Source organism: Kogia breviceps, chromosome 7 (assembly GCF_026419965.1).
Source record: "Kogia breviceps isolate mKogBre1 chromosome 7, mKogBre1 haplotype 1, whole genome shotgun sequence".
NCBI classification, from domain to species: domain Eukaryota; kingdom Metazoa; phylum Chordata; class Mammalia; order Artiodactyla; family Physeteridae; genus Kogia; species Kogia breviceps.
Genome location: NC_081316.1, coordinates 81,846,115 through 81,860,482, shown reverse-complemented (window position 1 = coordinate 81,860,482; position 14,368 = coordinate 81,846,115). Strand labels below are relative to the sequence as shown.

Sequence of the window (14,368 nt, the reverse complement as noted above, 5' to 3'; positions counted from 1 at the left end):
CGTATGGCAAAAAAAAAAAAAAAAAAAAAAGAAAGATTCTGTGGTAAAGCAAATTTGGAAATAGTCTCCTGCATATCCCTATCTTGGAGAGTCACAGTTTATCCTATCATTTAAAAACTTCTCAGTGTCATGGAATAAAACCTATTACTCTCTTATCTTATATTTCTCCTCCTCCTCCTCCCCCTCTTTCCCCTTCCCTCCCACCTTCTCCTTGTCCTTCTTTTTTTTGGGCGGGGGGTGTCAGAATAACAGTTTGGATCCCTTGGCATCATAGTCCATTGTATACTCTTGGGACATGCCCATCTTGAGAATCCCCTTTGTTTTACAGACAAGTAAACTGTGTCTCCAAGGTGAAGTACACCTCAAATGGCTCCTTCTAGATGTCTGCAAACCTAGACTCCCTGTCTTCCCCACAGTATCGGCTTCTCCTCCTGTGACCACATTTCATGATTAGCTGCACAATCTAGAAACTTGGAGGAACCTACTCTAGACTTCTTCCTCAACTGACTCATACCTCCACTTCCAGTTAGTTTCTAGTTCTTATCAGTGCTACCTTCTCATTAATGAATTTTTCCAGCCCCATTGCTACTTATTTCCCAAGCATATTTGACCACAGAATCAGTTTCTCCAGTTTCTCATGGAACAAACTATGGGTCTGCAGGTGGAAAGATAAATGACATGATTCCAGGGGAGAGGGCAGGACAGCTTTTCGGTGGTTACTTGGGTGGTGACTAAATAGCAGCTCTCATATCCTTCTGAGTACCTCATCAGGGGCAGGGGGTCACCATGTCAAAGCTGTGGTGTGACTTGAGAGAGATTTGTGACTGTGTGGCAGCTTGCTTTAACTTGGGGTTAGGGTAGAAGAGACCCAGGGTCTTCAGAAAAATGGGATTTTAGTTCAGGAAGAGATCTTCATTCTTAGCCTTATAATTTTACAAAATAGGAAACTAAGGCCCAGAGACCTGCCAGTAGTCACAGCAAATTGGAGGAAATCCTGGCCCGAAGCCTGGACCTCTTCTTTTCCAGTAAAGCACTCTTTTCACTCTGGCCCCAGTCCCTTCTTGTAAAAACAGCTCCATGTTACTGAAAGGGTCCTCGGTGAGCATCTTGTAGGAGAAAGACCTGAGGCCAAGAGAGGTTCAGTGATGTGTCAGCCAGACGAAGCCAGGATGGGGACAGGGAAGAAGCCCCAGCGGCACCCCATTGGAGATACAAAGCCAGGATCCCTTGGCACTGTCCCTTCAACTCAGAAAGAAGGTGATGTTCCTAAAAAGACTTGCTCTTTCTGAACGCCAGGATCCCCTAGTACAGAGTAAGAGAGTGGGGTTCCTGGGTGATTCATGTTTCAGGTTTTTCCTGCGAACTTAGGATCTGACTCTCTTTTCCAGAAAATTCAAAGGCAGCACAGTTTGTTTGAATGGCTGATTGTGAGCTTCCTGGGGCCTGACTTCTCAGCCCCTACCCCAGCTTCAGTCCACCCTGCTGACCCCACATGGCCTGGGTTCCAGGTCGATGTGAACCTTTTTGATCCTTGACTTCAGTCTTTCAGACAGTGGTGGCCCTCCCCCAAACCCCAGGAGGGAAGGAAAGGCCAGCTGTGTAGAGCAAAGTTTTTCAGCATCCCAGAAGATGAGGGTCTCTGAATGGGGTTTTCAATGGGGTTTCCACCTTAAAACTTGGCAGGGAAGAAGGGGAACATGGTGGAGGGCAGTCCAAAAAGGGAGAGAGATACAAGGAGAAAAAGAGAGAATACAGGAGAAAGTAAGACAGAAGCAGCAGCAGAGGATGCCCTGAGGTGCTGAGTATGGAGACAGAAAAGCGAGAAGAGAGAGTACAGTATAGAGTGAGCAGGTTGAGGCTCTCCCGTCCATGCACACCTGCCTGTCTCATGGCACATGGCTCAGAGTCCCAGACTGTCTGAGCTGCAAGGGTCCCTTAAGAGATCATCTGGTCCCAGCCTCTTATTTTATAGATTAGAGCCCTGAGACAGAAATAAAGGATGCCACACGTGCAGCCACTGAGGGAGCTGCCTCTGGGACCAGGGCTTTCTGGGTGGAGCCCTGTTCTCTGTTCTCATCTGTGTTTCCAGCCTGGATTCAGCCCATGTTTGTCTGGGGAGTCGTTGACTAGGACCTGCTGCCTTCCAGCGATGCTGTTCTGCCAACTAATTGAAAGTCTCTCTTATTGCCTTGGTACAGGATATACTGCGGGGACACCATACAAGGTCCCACCGACCCAGAGTAATACTGCTCCGCCCCCCTACTCCCCATCACCCAACCCCTATCAGACGGCCATGTATCCTATCAGAAGTGCCTACCCCCAGCAGAATCTGTATGCCCAGGTAGGTACCTGTAGAAGCCTGGGCCCACTTCTGCAGGTAAAGGAGCCACCAACCTGGGTGGGGTGGAGGGGGGTGAAGAAGAGAGTTCGAGGCTCTGATCAGCTGTCGCTGTTGTGTCATTAAAACAATAACCTTGCAGTTTACACACTCCCCCAGTCTACCTCAGTCCACAGTCTGAGGCTCTTGTTATTATCTATCTCAAAAACATTTGAGAAGCTCTGGATTAAGATGATCCATGATGCCCTGTCTACTCTGCCCAAAGGTCAGCAGACCTGTGGGCTGTGACAGCACAAAGCAGTCATGTGACCCAGGCAGTGGGATGTCACCTCAGACCATTGTCTCCATCCTCAACCTTTTTGCCTACCGGGAAATAGATAGTAAGAGACATTTGGGGAAGTGCTCTGCATTTATGACATTTTTCCAGTATGTAAAATGGCAGCATTCGCACCAGTATGATACTCCCACCAGTAATCCCTCGTGTGTACACATGCACAGTGCTCTGAAGTTCACCAGACTCGTCCACAGCCGTCTTCACTCATTGATCGTGGTCCCTACCTTTATATTTTAAGCAGTCTAAGAAGAAGCACATTGCAATAAGATAAACGTAGTAGATCATCATAGCAGCCCTAGGAGCGAGGCAGGACAGGGTTCAAGCCTTCTTTTTCAGACCAGAAGCTGAGCCCAGCACTGAACTGTCCACAGCCACATAGAAGACAGAAGCAGAGCCTCAGACCTTGTGTCCCTGGGCCAGAGCTTCTCTGACCCCATCCCTTAGGGTTTGGGACAGGCTCCCCTCCCCTCTCCCCTCCTCTCCAGAAGCCTGTGTGACCTCAGCCTCTTTTCCCCCAGGGAGCCTACTACACACAGCCGGTGTATGCTGCCCAGCCCCATGTCATCCACCACACCACAGTCGTCCAGCCCAACAGCATTCCCTCTGCCATCTACCCGGCACCTGTCGCTGCTCCCAGGACCAATGGCGTGGCCATGGGCATGGTGGCCGGCACCACCATGGCGATGTCAGCAGGTAAGGGCAACATCTGTGTCGGTGTCCATCTGCTTCCTCCAGGAACTCATGACAGAGTGGAGAACACAGTCATGGAATGGACTGTAGCATAGCATGAAAAATTCTATGCCTGGGGGTTCTAGGAACACAGAGGAGGACCCTCTAACTCTGTCCACAGGGATGGGGAAGATTTCACCAAGGAGGACATATTGAGCTAGGCCTTAAAGGGTGAACAGAGGCTAACCAGAGAGACGAAAAAGGGAAGGGAAGTCCAGGGGTAAAAAACATGGGTAAAGCACATTCACAGAATGGAAATGGTCTAAATCACTTAGAAAATAGGGGCATGGAGTTGGAAGGGTGGCTGGAATAGTTGTCAGAGATAAAGTGGTGGAGAGTCTTGAATACCTTTAGGTAATGGGGAGATAGAAAGGTGTTAAGCAGAGGAGAGATGGAGTTTGGTTTAATCATTGTCCCTGGCTGCAAGGTGGAGGCAGGCTTAGCCAGGGGGAAGCTCTGGTTTAGAGGAGACATGATGATGCTAGGACTCTGGTAGCAGCAGGGTTCCAGAAAGGAGGGCTTAGGGCAATGTTATTTAGCAGGCAGGAGCTTAAGGACCTGTCCAATAATTAATTGTGAGGCTTAGGAGAAGCAGGAGTCCAAGAAGACCCCTTCTCCATTTCTGACTTACTCCAGAAACCCTGCCCTTCAAGAACCTTGAAAATGGGGGCAGGGAGAGATGCCAGAGGAAGAGCCGGTTTAGGGGGAAGTCTTTGGATGAACTGGCATTAAAAAGAAAGGCATGAGAAGAAAAGAGAGCTCTGAATAACCTTTAGAGACCCAACTTTCAAAGAATCAGCTAGGTCACCTTCTGGGGGAAGAGAATACGAGGGGTTGAGTGGGCAGGAGGTGGGAGTTGGGATTTTATTCTGCCCCTAATGTAAGCGTCGTCGAGGCCTCTCACTCCCCAGATCAGGTCAGCAAGCTACTGAATGTCTGCTGGGTGCCAGCCTTGTTGGTTGGGTCCTGGGGACGAAATACTGATAGATCAGACCAGAACCCTACCCGTAGGAACAGCTAGGTTAGTGGGAACACAATGACATGAACCAGCGATCACCACTCAGTGTGATGTTGGTGCAGTGAGAGGAGCATACAAAGAAGGGTGAAAGGAGGCCACTGAAGATGAGTGAGTGACTGTCCTGGAGCACGAGGAAAGCTTCCCCCGGCAAGATGCGGAAGGGTGGGCAGCAGCTGTGTGAAAGACTGTGGCTTCATCCTCTTCATCCCAAGCGCTTTGGGACGGCCTCATCAGGTTTACTCTTCTCTCTCTGGATGCTCAGGTACCCTGCTGACTGCACCCCAGCACACCGCGATTGGGGCACACCCTGTCTCCATGCCAGCATACAGGGCCCAAGGGACCCCTGCGTACAGCTATGTGCCCCCGCACTGGTAAAGCCTGCATCCCATCCAAGTGAGTGGGGCCCAGGGTGGGAGAGGTAGGAGGGTGACAAAACAGAATTGTTTCAAAGCCCCTGTCTTGGTCTGAAGCACAGGTGTCAGCAAGGGCCAGGTGACGGTTACCAGTTCCTTTCCTGCTTCAGGTTCAGTAATATCACTCTTAATAATAGCTGTCACTTTATATATATTCTAGATACTTAACATATGCTCTCTCATGATCCTCACAGTAGCTCTGTGAAATAAGGATCATTAGCTCTATTTTACAGATAAATACATAGTTCAACATCACTTAACCAGTAAAAACTAAGCTGGGACTTGAACTCCAATCCTCTAGTACTAAATTCTGTGCTCTTTACCATACAGTCTTCAGACGTCTTCTACCTGTGGGCCCCATTCTTCCAATGAACTTTTACCTCAGTCAGATGTTGGCTCTGACTGGGGCCAGGCAGAAACCCTGGACCATCCCCACCACCAGATTCCTTTCTGCCCTCCACAGCTGCTGAGGCAGTGCCAGTGAACTGCAGGGCTCCAGGGATGTCACTTTGAAAATCCTCTGCCCTACTTCCTCATCTCCCCTGCTCTCCTCCTCCAGGAGCTCTTGGCACTGGATGGGAAACAGGCAGCTCCACTGGGAAGGCACAGAGGGCTCCATTTAGGGCTCCCAGCATGAGGGGAGGGGCTCCAGTAGCTTCCTGAAGTGGCCTCAGGGATATCACTGTCACTAACGGCCTTCCCCTTCCTCCCCCAGATTTGGAGTCACACATTGTATGCAACTACTCAAGTCTTACACAGGTGCTGGAGCAGCTCCCTAGCAGCACCACCTCTATTTGCAAGAAGAGACAACGGAAGTGCAAGGGTCACTTTATGCATCTTTAACGGTTTTGGTTTTTATTTTTGGTTTTTGTAAAAGCTGCTTTTTCTAATCTCCTGCCTCTCCCCACTGTCCCCCTTTTAGCCACTGCCCTTCCAGCTCTAGCCCTCCTCCTACCTGACCAGGCACATCCTCTCTGCTCTTCTTTTCTTCCCCAAGAATCCAATCCCGGGAGCCTCGTCTAGCAGCAGTCAGAGAGTGGGGTCTGTTGCAGTGGTTCAACTGAAGGTGCAGTTTCCTTTGAAGAGCATGAGAGATGTGATCCTCAGGCCCAGGGTAGGAACTCAGAGCTGTTGAGCAGGCCACATCTCTGGGGGATTGTTTCTTTTTTGATTTTCCTCAAGCAGGATTAGTTTAAGACATTACCATGTCCTGACACAAATGAAATCTCTTCTGAGAACCATCGCAACAGACCAAGAACAAAACCACCTGATTAGGTAGGAGTGTTCATAGCAGCTTAATAATACCCCAGATCAGAACCTGGGAAAACCAGATTCTTTCTTTGGGAGAACTTGGGGGAGGGTGGGGGGGAGGGGGGAACAATGGAAAGGAAGAGGGAAGAGGGTCGAGAGGCGCTTGCCTGCTGGCTTTGGTTGGTAAGGTCTCTGGCCAAATTGTCTGGGCCTGGACCCTCTAACTTGCACAGTGATGTTAACTGACCTGGCACTTCCTCAGAAGGTGATTTTGACCTCAGACCTACCAAGCAGCTGCAGGGTGGTGGGATCCCAGCCTCCCAAAGCCTTGGAAGGCCAGATGCCCTGTGTAATCCAGACCTTGGCCCCTGGGCCCTCATGGATCCACCCTGATGAGGAGCTTGCTCCTGATTAGAGTGGAAACCTATGGCATTTCTCTCCCTTCCCTTTGCCCTTCCCACCGCCAGGGCTCACCTGTCTGTCCATGGCGCTGGCAGACAGGCCAAGTTCTTGGTTACCTTGTGCCATTCACAGCCACAGTGAAGGAACCACATTCCAGGCGGGTGCTGGCGGCTCTGAAGGTCAGGTTAGTGAAGGAAAAGCAATAGCAATAAACACTTCATAGACTCATGGAACTGAAGGGACCTTAGCAACCATCTCATCCATTCCCCTGTTTGACAGATGAGGAAGCTGAGGCCCAGAGAAGCGGAAAGGACTTCCCTAGACCTTGCAGTAAATTAGCATTAAATGCAGCCTTCCTGCCTGGGGCATGTTGCCCATGAAAATTTACCTAGGGATGGATTGGCTTGGTTTTGTAAAAATGAAGTCAGCTGTGCCCACACCTGGTGAGCTCGGGAACAGTCTCTGGGCTTTTGTTTCTGCTCTTTCCCTCCATGGATTCCAAAGACGGGGATTGAATACTGAGCAAAGGTCACATGGGGGCAGATGGCAGGAACAGAAATTGCAAATGAAGAAATAGCATTTGGAAATTCTGTGAAGACATCTGGAACTCTCATCCTATACCTGACTCCAGCCCTAAGGATGGCTGAAAAGGAGTCCATGCTTTTAAGCCAGTAGCCCCTCATCCTGAGAGGAGAGGAGGAGGAGACACGGGCTGGGAGAAGAGGGACGCACTGGTCTCAACCAGGAGCCTGGTTATCTAGCACTGTCCCCCTGCTCCCAGCACTTGGCTGGGCCAGCAGCCCCTTTGGGGATGTGGGGAGAGGAACATTTTACTGTACAGAATGGGATCATTGATGACATTTATAACTTTTAAATAACTCTCTTCATTTTAAATTCATGCATACTTGGACATAATCCCTACCCCTACCTCCCGTGTCTCCCTAAAGGAGGAGAAAATCAGGAAGCCCTTGGGCCAGAAGGACCTCAGAGGCTATCTGGCTGTTCCCAGGAGGGCAAAGCCCAGCAGCATCCTCAACCCAGAGCCAGGAGTTGGGGGCCCACCTTCTTGGCTTTCCAGGGAAATGCAGCACCAGTAAGGAGAAGCCCAGCTGTCCTAAATGGTCTGTTCTGGGGTGCTGAAGAGGTTTCGTTTTAAAACAATAGGAAGTTTTCCAGTGTTAACCCATTTTTTGCAAATACCTCTTCCTACTCTCTGGTTTTCTAAGGGTGGGTGAAGGTTGTTTTAGATTATGTCGTACATGTTTAGAAAATGCCAAAATAATAATAATGATTATAATAATAATAGGAAACCTTTGCATTTGTCAGGTGCCTCATAGACTTCAGAGCACTTCACAGCCTTTAATTTACTGGCCCTGAGAGAAGGGGTCAGAGTTATTACACCCATTTGACAAATGAGGAAACTGGTTCTAGAAGGAAAGGGAACTTGCCCAAAGTGAGCAGAATCCTGGTATCCTGACAAGCTTCCCTGAACCCTGCTGCCTCCAGATGGGCTAGGGTAGGACCACAGAGAGGAGGAAAAAGGGAGGAGATCTAGGAATGACCTTTTTACTTTTGTTCATTCTATACCAGTAAGTAAAAACTAACATCTAGTACCTCACAGTTCACAAAGCAGTTTTCCATCATCTGGTTTAACCCTGTGAAATAGATTATTCTCTCATTTGATCCATGAGGAAACTGAGACTTGGAAAAGCAAAGTGACTTGCTCATAAGTGGCAGAGCCATTTGAGTCCCAGCCTGCTGCCTCTGTCCCTCCAGTCTGAATCCACACAAAGGCTCATGGACTGAAACATCAATGCTCAGTACCCTCTCTTAGCCCTAGTATGTAATTCAAGATCAGAGACAGGCCCCAAGGCAAAAACAAGGTGTGAAAAGGCTGTGGTCTGGAAGAGCCCAGGCCCAGCGCCCCTTTTTCAGCTTGAGCACTGGGGTCCCAGTTCAGCTGGCCTCACCCTTTTGCTTTGACAGAGATCCACAAGCCTGGCCAAGCTTGGGGAGTCATTGCAGAGGGACTGAGCCCAGCAGAACAGGGGCAGTAGTGTGCCTGTGATAGGATGAGAGCACACCTGGTAGGATCACAGGCATCTGTTGGGAGGTACCATGGGTGTTATCCAAAGATACCGGATGGCCCAGTGGTCAAGCTGGACAGAGGTCAGAGCTGGAAGGGCCCTGCCATTGTAGGAAGGCCAGCAAGCTAGAAAGGACAAGGGGTGTGCCCACATACATAGCAAGCTACAGCATGGCACCAGCAAAGCCCTCTCTCCACCCCACTCCACTGCCTCTCCCCATTACTACAAACTTGGTGGCCAGGGTCAGGGGTACAGGTGGTTCCAGTCACCAACCAACCCTCTTGGCTTCCGCCACTTCTGCCTGGGGCCTAGGAAGCTGGAGTCTGGAAGCTAGAGTGCCCCCAAGTGGTTAAGAGCCTGGAATTTATCTTTCTGCCACGTTTTGGAAAAATGTATTTAATTTCTTCCCCATGAGACAGGACAGTTGCTGCTGTTCCTCTTTCCCTCCTGGCAGTGACCCAAAAGTACATATCCCATCCCTATATCTTGAAAAAGGACACTCGCACCTGTCCAGAGTTTTTTGTCTGTGTACAAAGTACTTCAACATTGATTGCCAAAAATCCCCATTTTGTAGATGGAAAAACTAAGTCTCAGAAGGCTTAAGAGACTTGCCAAAGGTCACACAGCTCATCAGAGAAAGAGCCAAGATTTGAACTCTTCAAATCCTCTGCTCTTTCTGCTGGCACCTGCTGGGTCTGGGTGGCAGGCATGCAGAAGGGATGGGCTGCCTGTCTGCCCCCAAACAGAGGAAGACCCCACGGAAACCTGGGGAGCTCAGTCCTCCCAGCTGAGCAGATTTTTATGAGGAGCCCTGGGAACCCAGAGGCATATCCAGATGGCAGCACCCAGAGGATGAGAATTTGCAAGAAAAGGCCTAACTTGAGCAAAACATTTTGGAGTCATGAGGCCCAGGACTGAAGACATGTTCAAGGGCAGCCCCAGGCACCTGTCCGTTGATAGGCCCATGTCCCTGGGAAGCCTGTGTACCCTTACTTTCTGACCCTGGAGAGCCTGCCCACTGTCCAGACCTGGCGAGTTGGCACTTCCAGGGGACCTGGTGTAGCCCTGAATGGCCAAAAGCACATCTGACTCAAGTCTCTGGGCTTGTTTTTCCCATGGGTGAGGACCAGGATCTAGAGAGACTCTGTGCAGTCCTTTCTCCTTATCCCAACTCTTACCCTTGGGCACCCAAAGTGTTCCAAGTTTGAGGTATCCCACTCCCAGAGATGTGGGAGTGCTTCTTCAGAGAGGCTGGCTTTGTTCTGAGTAGGCTTCAGAAATGAATCACACGGAGCATAATAATAGTGCAGATCCTCTGGTCACCAGGTTCTGGTGTCCTCATTGTACAGACAGGACTCTGGGTGAGTCAGGCCTGGAGCCCTGCATATCAGATCCTCTGCTCTGTGGCCAGAGAGGGAGGGCCTAGAGGGCATGGGTCTTGGAGTGCTCTTGGTCCCAGCACAGTGGTTGGAGCAGTCATTTACATGTCACCATGGCATTTTCTCCTCAATTGCTGTTGAGTGAAAGTTTGTGGAAACTCTGCTTTTCCATCCTGTATTCCACATCACTATAGGATATGTGGTCCCCAGCTGCTTGCCAAGCTTGGGAATCTGGAGGGGGCAGGTTGGGCAGTGGAGGGGCAGGTGAGGAGGTGGCTCCATACTGGTGTCCAGCCCCAGGGGAATCCAGGCCAGACCTATCTCCAAAAGCAGGATCACAGCAGAGGAGACCCAGCCAGGCTAACATCTAATTCCACACCTGAGCATCTGAGAGCTCAGCCTACTATGGGTGTGCCAGGCTGGTGGCAGGATTTGTCCTTTACCTGTCCATGTTCCCTTCTCCTAGACAACTTGTTTCTGAAATTAGGCATTACATGGTTCTAGGGCCCAGCCTTTAAAATTCCTGACAGGCCAGTTTCAACATTCCATAACCACCCTTGCCTGAGCCAGACTTGGGTCTCACTCCCTCACTTTCTCCAATGGGTATTTTCTATCTTGCGTGCTGTTGAGTCCAGCCCAGTGGCCAGGTGATTGGGGTTGGTTGTCACAGAGCCAGAAAGGGAAACTAGAACTCTTGCTTCCCTGTGGCTGCATGCGTAGTCCCTGGGTATTCTTGCTGTGGCAGTGAGGCCTTGTACCCAGTCCAGCTCCTGGTAGAGGGGGTATTTTCCTTTCTGAGGAGAACAGATATAACAGCTTTGCTGATAAATACCAGCCCATAGCACTCAAATGGGTGAAGTCATCTTTGGGCCTGACCCCAGCAAGACCAGCATCTCCAGGCTCCAGCCTTCCTCCTCATGCCTGAGAGTCAGGGAAAGAGTGGGACTGCCCAAAGACCACCTTCTTGGGTCAGCCAGATTATCTGGATCTGTGGTGGGACTCCAGCTCTTCCTTACCCAAGGGGATGTAAGGCCAGGCCTCCAGGCCTCTAGCAACATGGAGTTGTCTATAGTGACCTTTAAAGGCCCAAGGGCCTGTTCCCATCTCCTGACTAAAAGGTATCTGCATCCCTGTTCATGTCACACAACAGTCGTGACATGTACCATCCCTGTGAGAGAGCGTTGTATATGATTTTGTATTTTTTAATTCATTTTAATCTACAGGTTGGAATCTAATTTTTAAATTTTATTGGAACTCACATTTTAAAAAGAAAAACATTTAAAATAATAATAATAAACCTTTGACCAGTGTCTTCCAAGTAGTTGGATCAAAGAACTTATAGGTGTTTTCAAAACACAGCCTGGAGTGTAAAGATTGGAAAGCCCCACGGCCTCGCTTGTGTGTATGAAGTGTAAATCTGGTTTTGTTTTGTTGTTTTGGATTCTTTTGGGTTTTTGTTTCGTTTTGTTTTGAAGATCAGATAGTGATCACTCTGAAAGATTGAAGCCAAGAATTTGTAACTATGATATTTACTGTAAGCTGTAGAACATTCAATAACTATTAAAAAAATTTCCAAAAAAAGTCTGGGGTGACCAGACTGGTGGTTCTTGGGGGAGGGGGACACAGACACCTCCTGGGCCAGTGAGAGGACCCTGGGCTTCTTCCCAAGTTGATCCTAAACTTGTTTTCACCAGTCAGGTAACACCTACGCTGCATCTCCGGGGCGGCCCTGGGACTCACAGTTGAGGGGCCTGGGAAGTGGCCGTCGGCACCTGGACTAAGGTGTGTGATACTGAGTGCCCACCACGTGGCCGGCCCTGTGCTTTATGCTTCATAACTCATAATCCTCACGGCAGGATGGGAGGTAAGCCCTGTTGTTAGCCCTGTCCTTGGTAGGGGGCAGCTAAGGAGGGTTGAGTAAGTACCTCGGCCAAGGTTACAGAGCTAGTGAGGGGCGGAGTTGGAACTTACACTTGGTCTGGCTCCAAAGTCCAGGCACCAAGCCCCAAGGCCCACGTTCTCCTGCCCACCCTGGAGGAGGCAATGCCTGTACTCACTTCAAGGGTATATTGGTCAGGTGGGAAACCAAGGGAAGGGCTTGGTGTGATTTGTAGTCCCAGAAGGACAGTTGAAAGCAGTCATATGGTCTCCATCCAAATGGTCATCAAGTGCTGTCAGTTTTATTTACATCCTAAACATCTCTATCTTGTAGCTCTCCTGGGCAAAGCCACTGCCCTAGTCCAGGCCTGGGCTTCTCTCCCTGGTTATCACAGCCACCATCCCATCCTAGGGCCTGGCCCCTGCAGTCCAAGCTCTCCCAGCCTCCAAGTATTCAGCTTCCTCAAATGGAGAGAATACTTGAGGCCCAAAGAGGCTAAGTGACCTGGCTGTAACTAACACTCAGGACTCCTGACTCTCGAGCCCTTTCCACCAAACCATACCCTGGGCCTCCATAGCACCTTCCCCAGTTTCCTCTCCTGTCCTCACCTGACATGAAACTCATTCTCCCTCCCTTGTGATGGCAGAAAGCTCTGTCGGCTGTGGTAGGGGAGGGCATTGCTGGGCTCTTCCCCTGCACAGGAAGGGGATTTTTCCTAGGGACTCAGCTCCAGGTCAGTGGCAGGGCTGGGGGCCAGGAGCAGGTGGAAGGCAGAGACCGGGGCCCCAGCACCCACCATTCTGGCCCATGGAGGAGGGGTTATGGAGTGAGAGAGGGCACTCTCAGAACTGTCCTCAGTGGTTGGCCCAGGGCCCCACTGTGTCCTCCAGCTCCCAGCCCTGCCAACAGCCTGGACCTACCTTGAGCTCAAGAGCAGGATTTAGAGCCAAGAAAGCTTCCACGTGAGGGTGGGGGCTCTCAAAGCCAAGGGTATCGGACACACCCCTATACCTGATCGCTCAGCTCCTCATCCCACTCTCTCGGGAGCTGGCCTCAACATCCTCCAGGGACAAGAGACTGAGGCCAGGGCTATTCCTTCTCTTACCTTCCAGCAAGCAGGAAATTGGGGTGATGGGAGTGGTCTGGAGGGAAGCAGTGCTTATTACCCCAGGGCCCAGCACTGAGATGGGGTGTGCGTTACCTAACCCGGGAAGCCCAGACCCAGCCTCAGCCTCCAACTGTCGCTGGCATCTGTATGTGCCTCACCCCAGGCAAGAGGGCATCCAGAGACCAGAGTCCAACTTCCCCCTGGGAAAGGAGGCCAGAGAGTGGCAGGGCTCAGCCTCCCACCCCTTTCCCCCAGGGCACTGTCTCGTCCTCAACTCATTGTGTCACACAAGTCCTCGGTGAAGTGGGGTTGGTTGGCTGAGGGGACAGCCAAGTTTGAGAAGCACACCCTGAGGTGCAGCTGAACAGCTGGCGAGTAGGGACACCAGTCACACCACGGCGGCCCCAGGGAACATTCCCCGGGGTGCACTGGTGATGCCCACTGGTCCCCTACAACAGATACCCTGTTCTAGACTTTGGCAACCTTTGGTGCTCTGGAAAATTCCTCCTGATGTCCAGCCTGTCTCCTTCCCTCCCCTCTCCTACAGCAGGTGATGCGCTTTGCCTCCTGGGTCCTCAGAGGTGCCCTCCCTTTCCTGCCCACCTGAGAAGCCCCAGAGAGAGAAGCCTGTGCCCTAAGAGAGGTGAGAGAAAGGGAGAGGTCAGAATCTCAAAGCTCAGCCTCCCCTCAGGTGGGGATTTTTCTCTTAAGCTGCTAGGCCAGCCCCTTGTCATTATTTCTGCCCTGTGTGAAGCCTGGGCCTCCCGCAGGGCGTCCCTTTCCACACCTCCCCAGGTTCCATGAACCATCACTTCTGGTTCTTCAGCCTCTCCTTGGGCCTCTTTCCCATTAGTGTTGAAATATGTCCTTTCCTTCCATCTTTTTTTTTTTTCTTCTTTTTTTTGGCCGCACCACGCAGCACGCAGGGATCTTAGTTCCTCGACCAGGGATTGAACCTGCTCCCCCTGCAGTGGATGTGCGGAGTCTTAACCACTGGACCACCAGGGAAGACCCTCCGTCTTTTAAAACCATACCAAAGGGGCTTCCCTGGTGGCACAGTGGTTGAGAGTCTGCCTGCCGAGGCAGGGGACATGGGTTCGTGCCCCGGTCCGGGAAGATCCCACGTGCTGCAGAGCGGCTGGGCCCGTGAGCCATGGCTGCGGAGCCTGTGCTCCGCAACGGGAGAGGCCACACAGTGAGAGGCCCCTGTATCGGGGGGGGGGGGCGGGGGGGGGCACAGAACCATACCAAACACCAAAAGAACCTGGAATTAACTAAAAACCCTCTCCCTGGAGCCTGAGGGCCCATCAGCTATTACCTGGCACAGTCAGGCTTCTGCAGGAAGCTCAGCCCACTGGGACCTGGCTCTGCTCTCGCCACATCCCTGTGTCGGCTAGCTAGGGGACGCTAGTCCTGACCCTGCAGCAGCG

The 14,368-nt window shown here is 51.1% G+C and overlaps 1 protein-coding gene across 4 annotated transcripts in view; it reads left to right on the top strand.

The window, feature by feature from the left end:
- FAM168A (family with sequence similarity 168 member A) overlaps positions 1 to 11,263 on the top strand; it is a 203,289-nt gene extending 192,026 nt beyond the window's left edge. For all 4 annotated transcript variants that reach the window (XM_067038871.1, XM_059069713.2, XM_059069708.2 and 1 more), the window contains 4 exons: positions 2,199 to 2,341; positions 3,191 to 3,365; positions 4,682 to 4,812; positions 5,548 to 11,263. In XM_067038871.1, the coding sequence (XP_066894972.1) occupies positions 2,199 to 2,341; positions 3,191 to 3,365; positions 4,682 to 4,794 (431 nt within the window). In that variant the 3' untranslated portion in view covers positions 4,795 to 4,812; positions 5,548 to 11,263. The remainder of the gene's footprint in view (positions 1 to 2,198; positions 2,342 to 3,190; positions 3,366 to 4,681; positions 4,813 to 5,547) is intronic.
- The last annotated feature ends 3,105 nt before the right edge of the window (positions 11,264 to 14,368 follow it).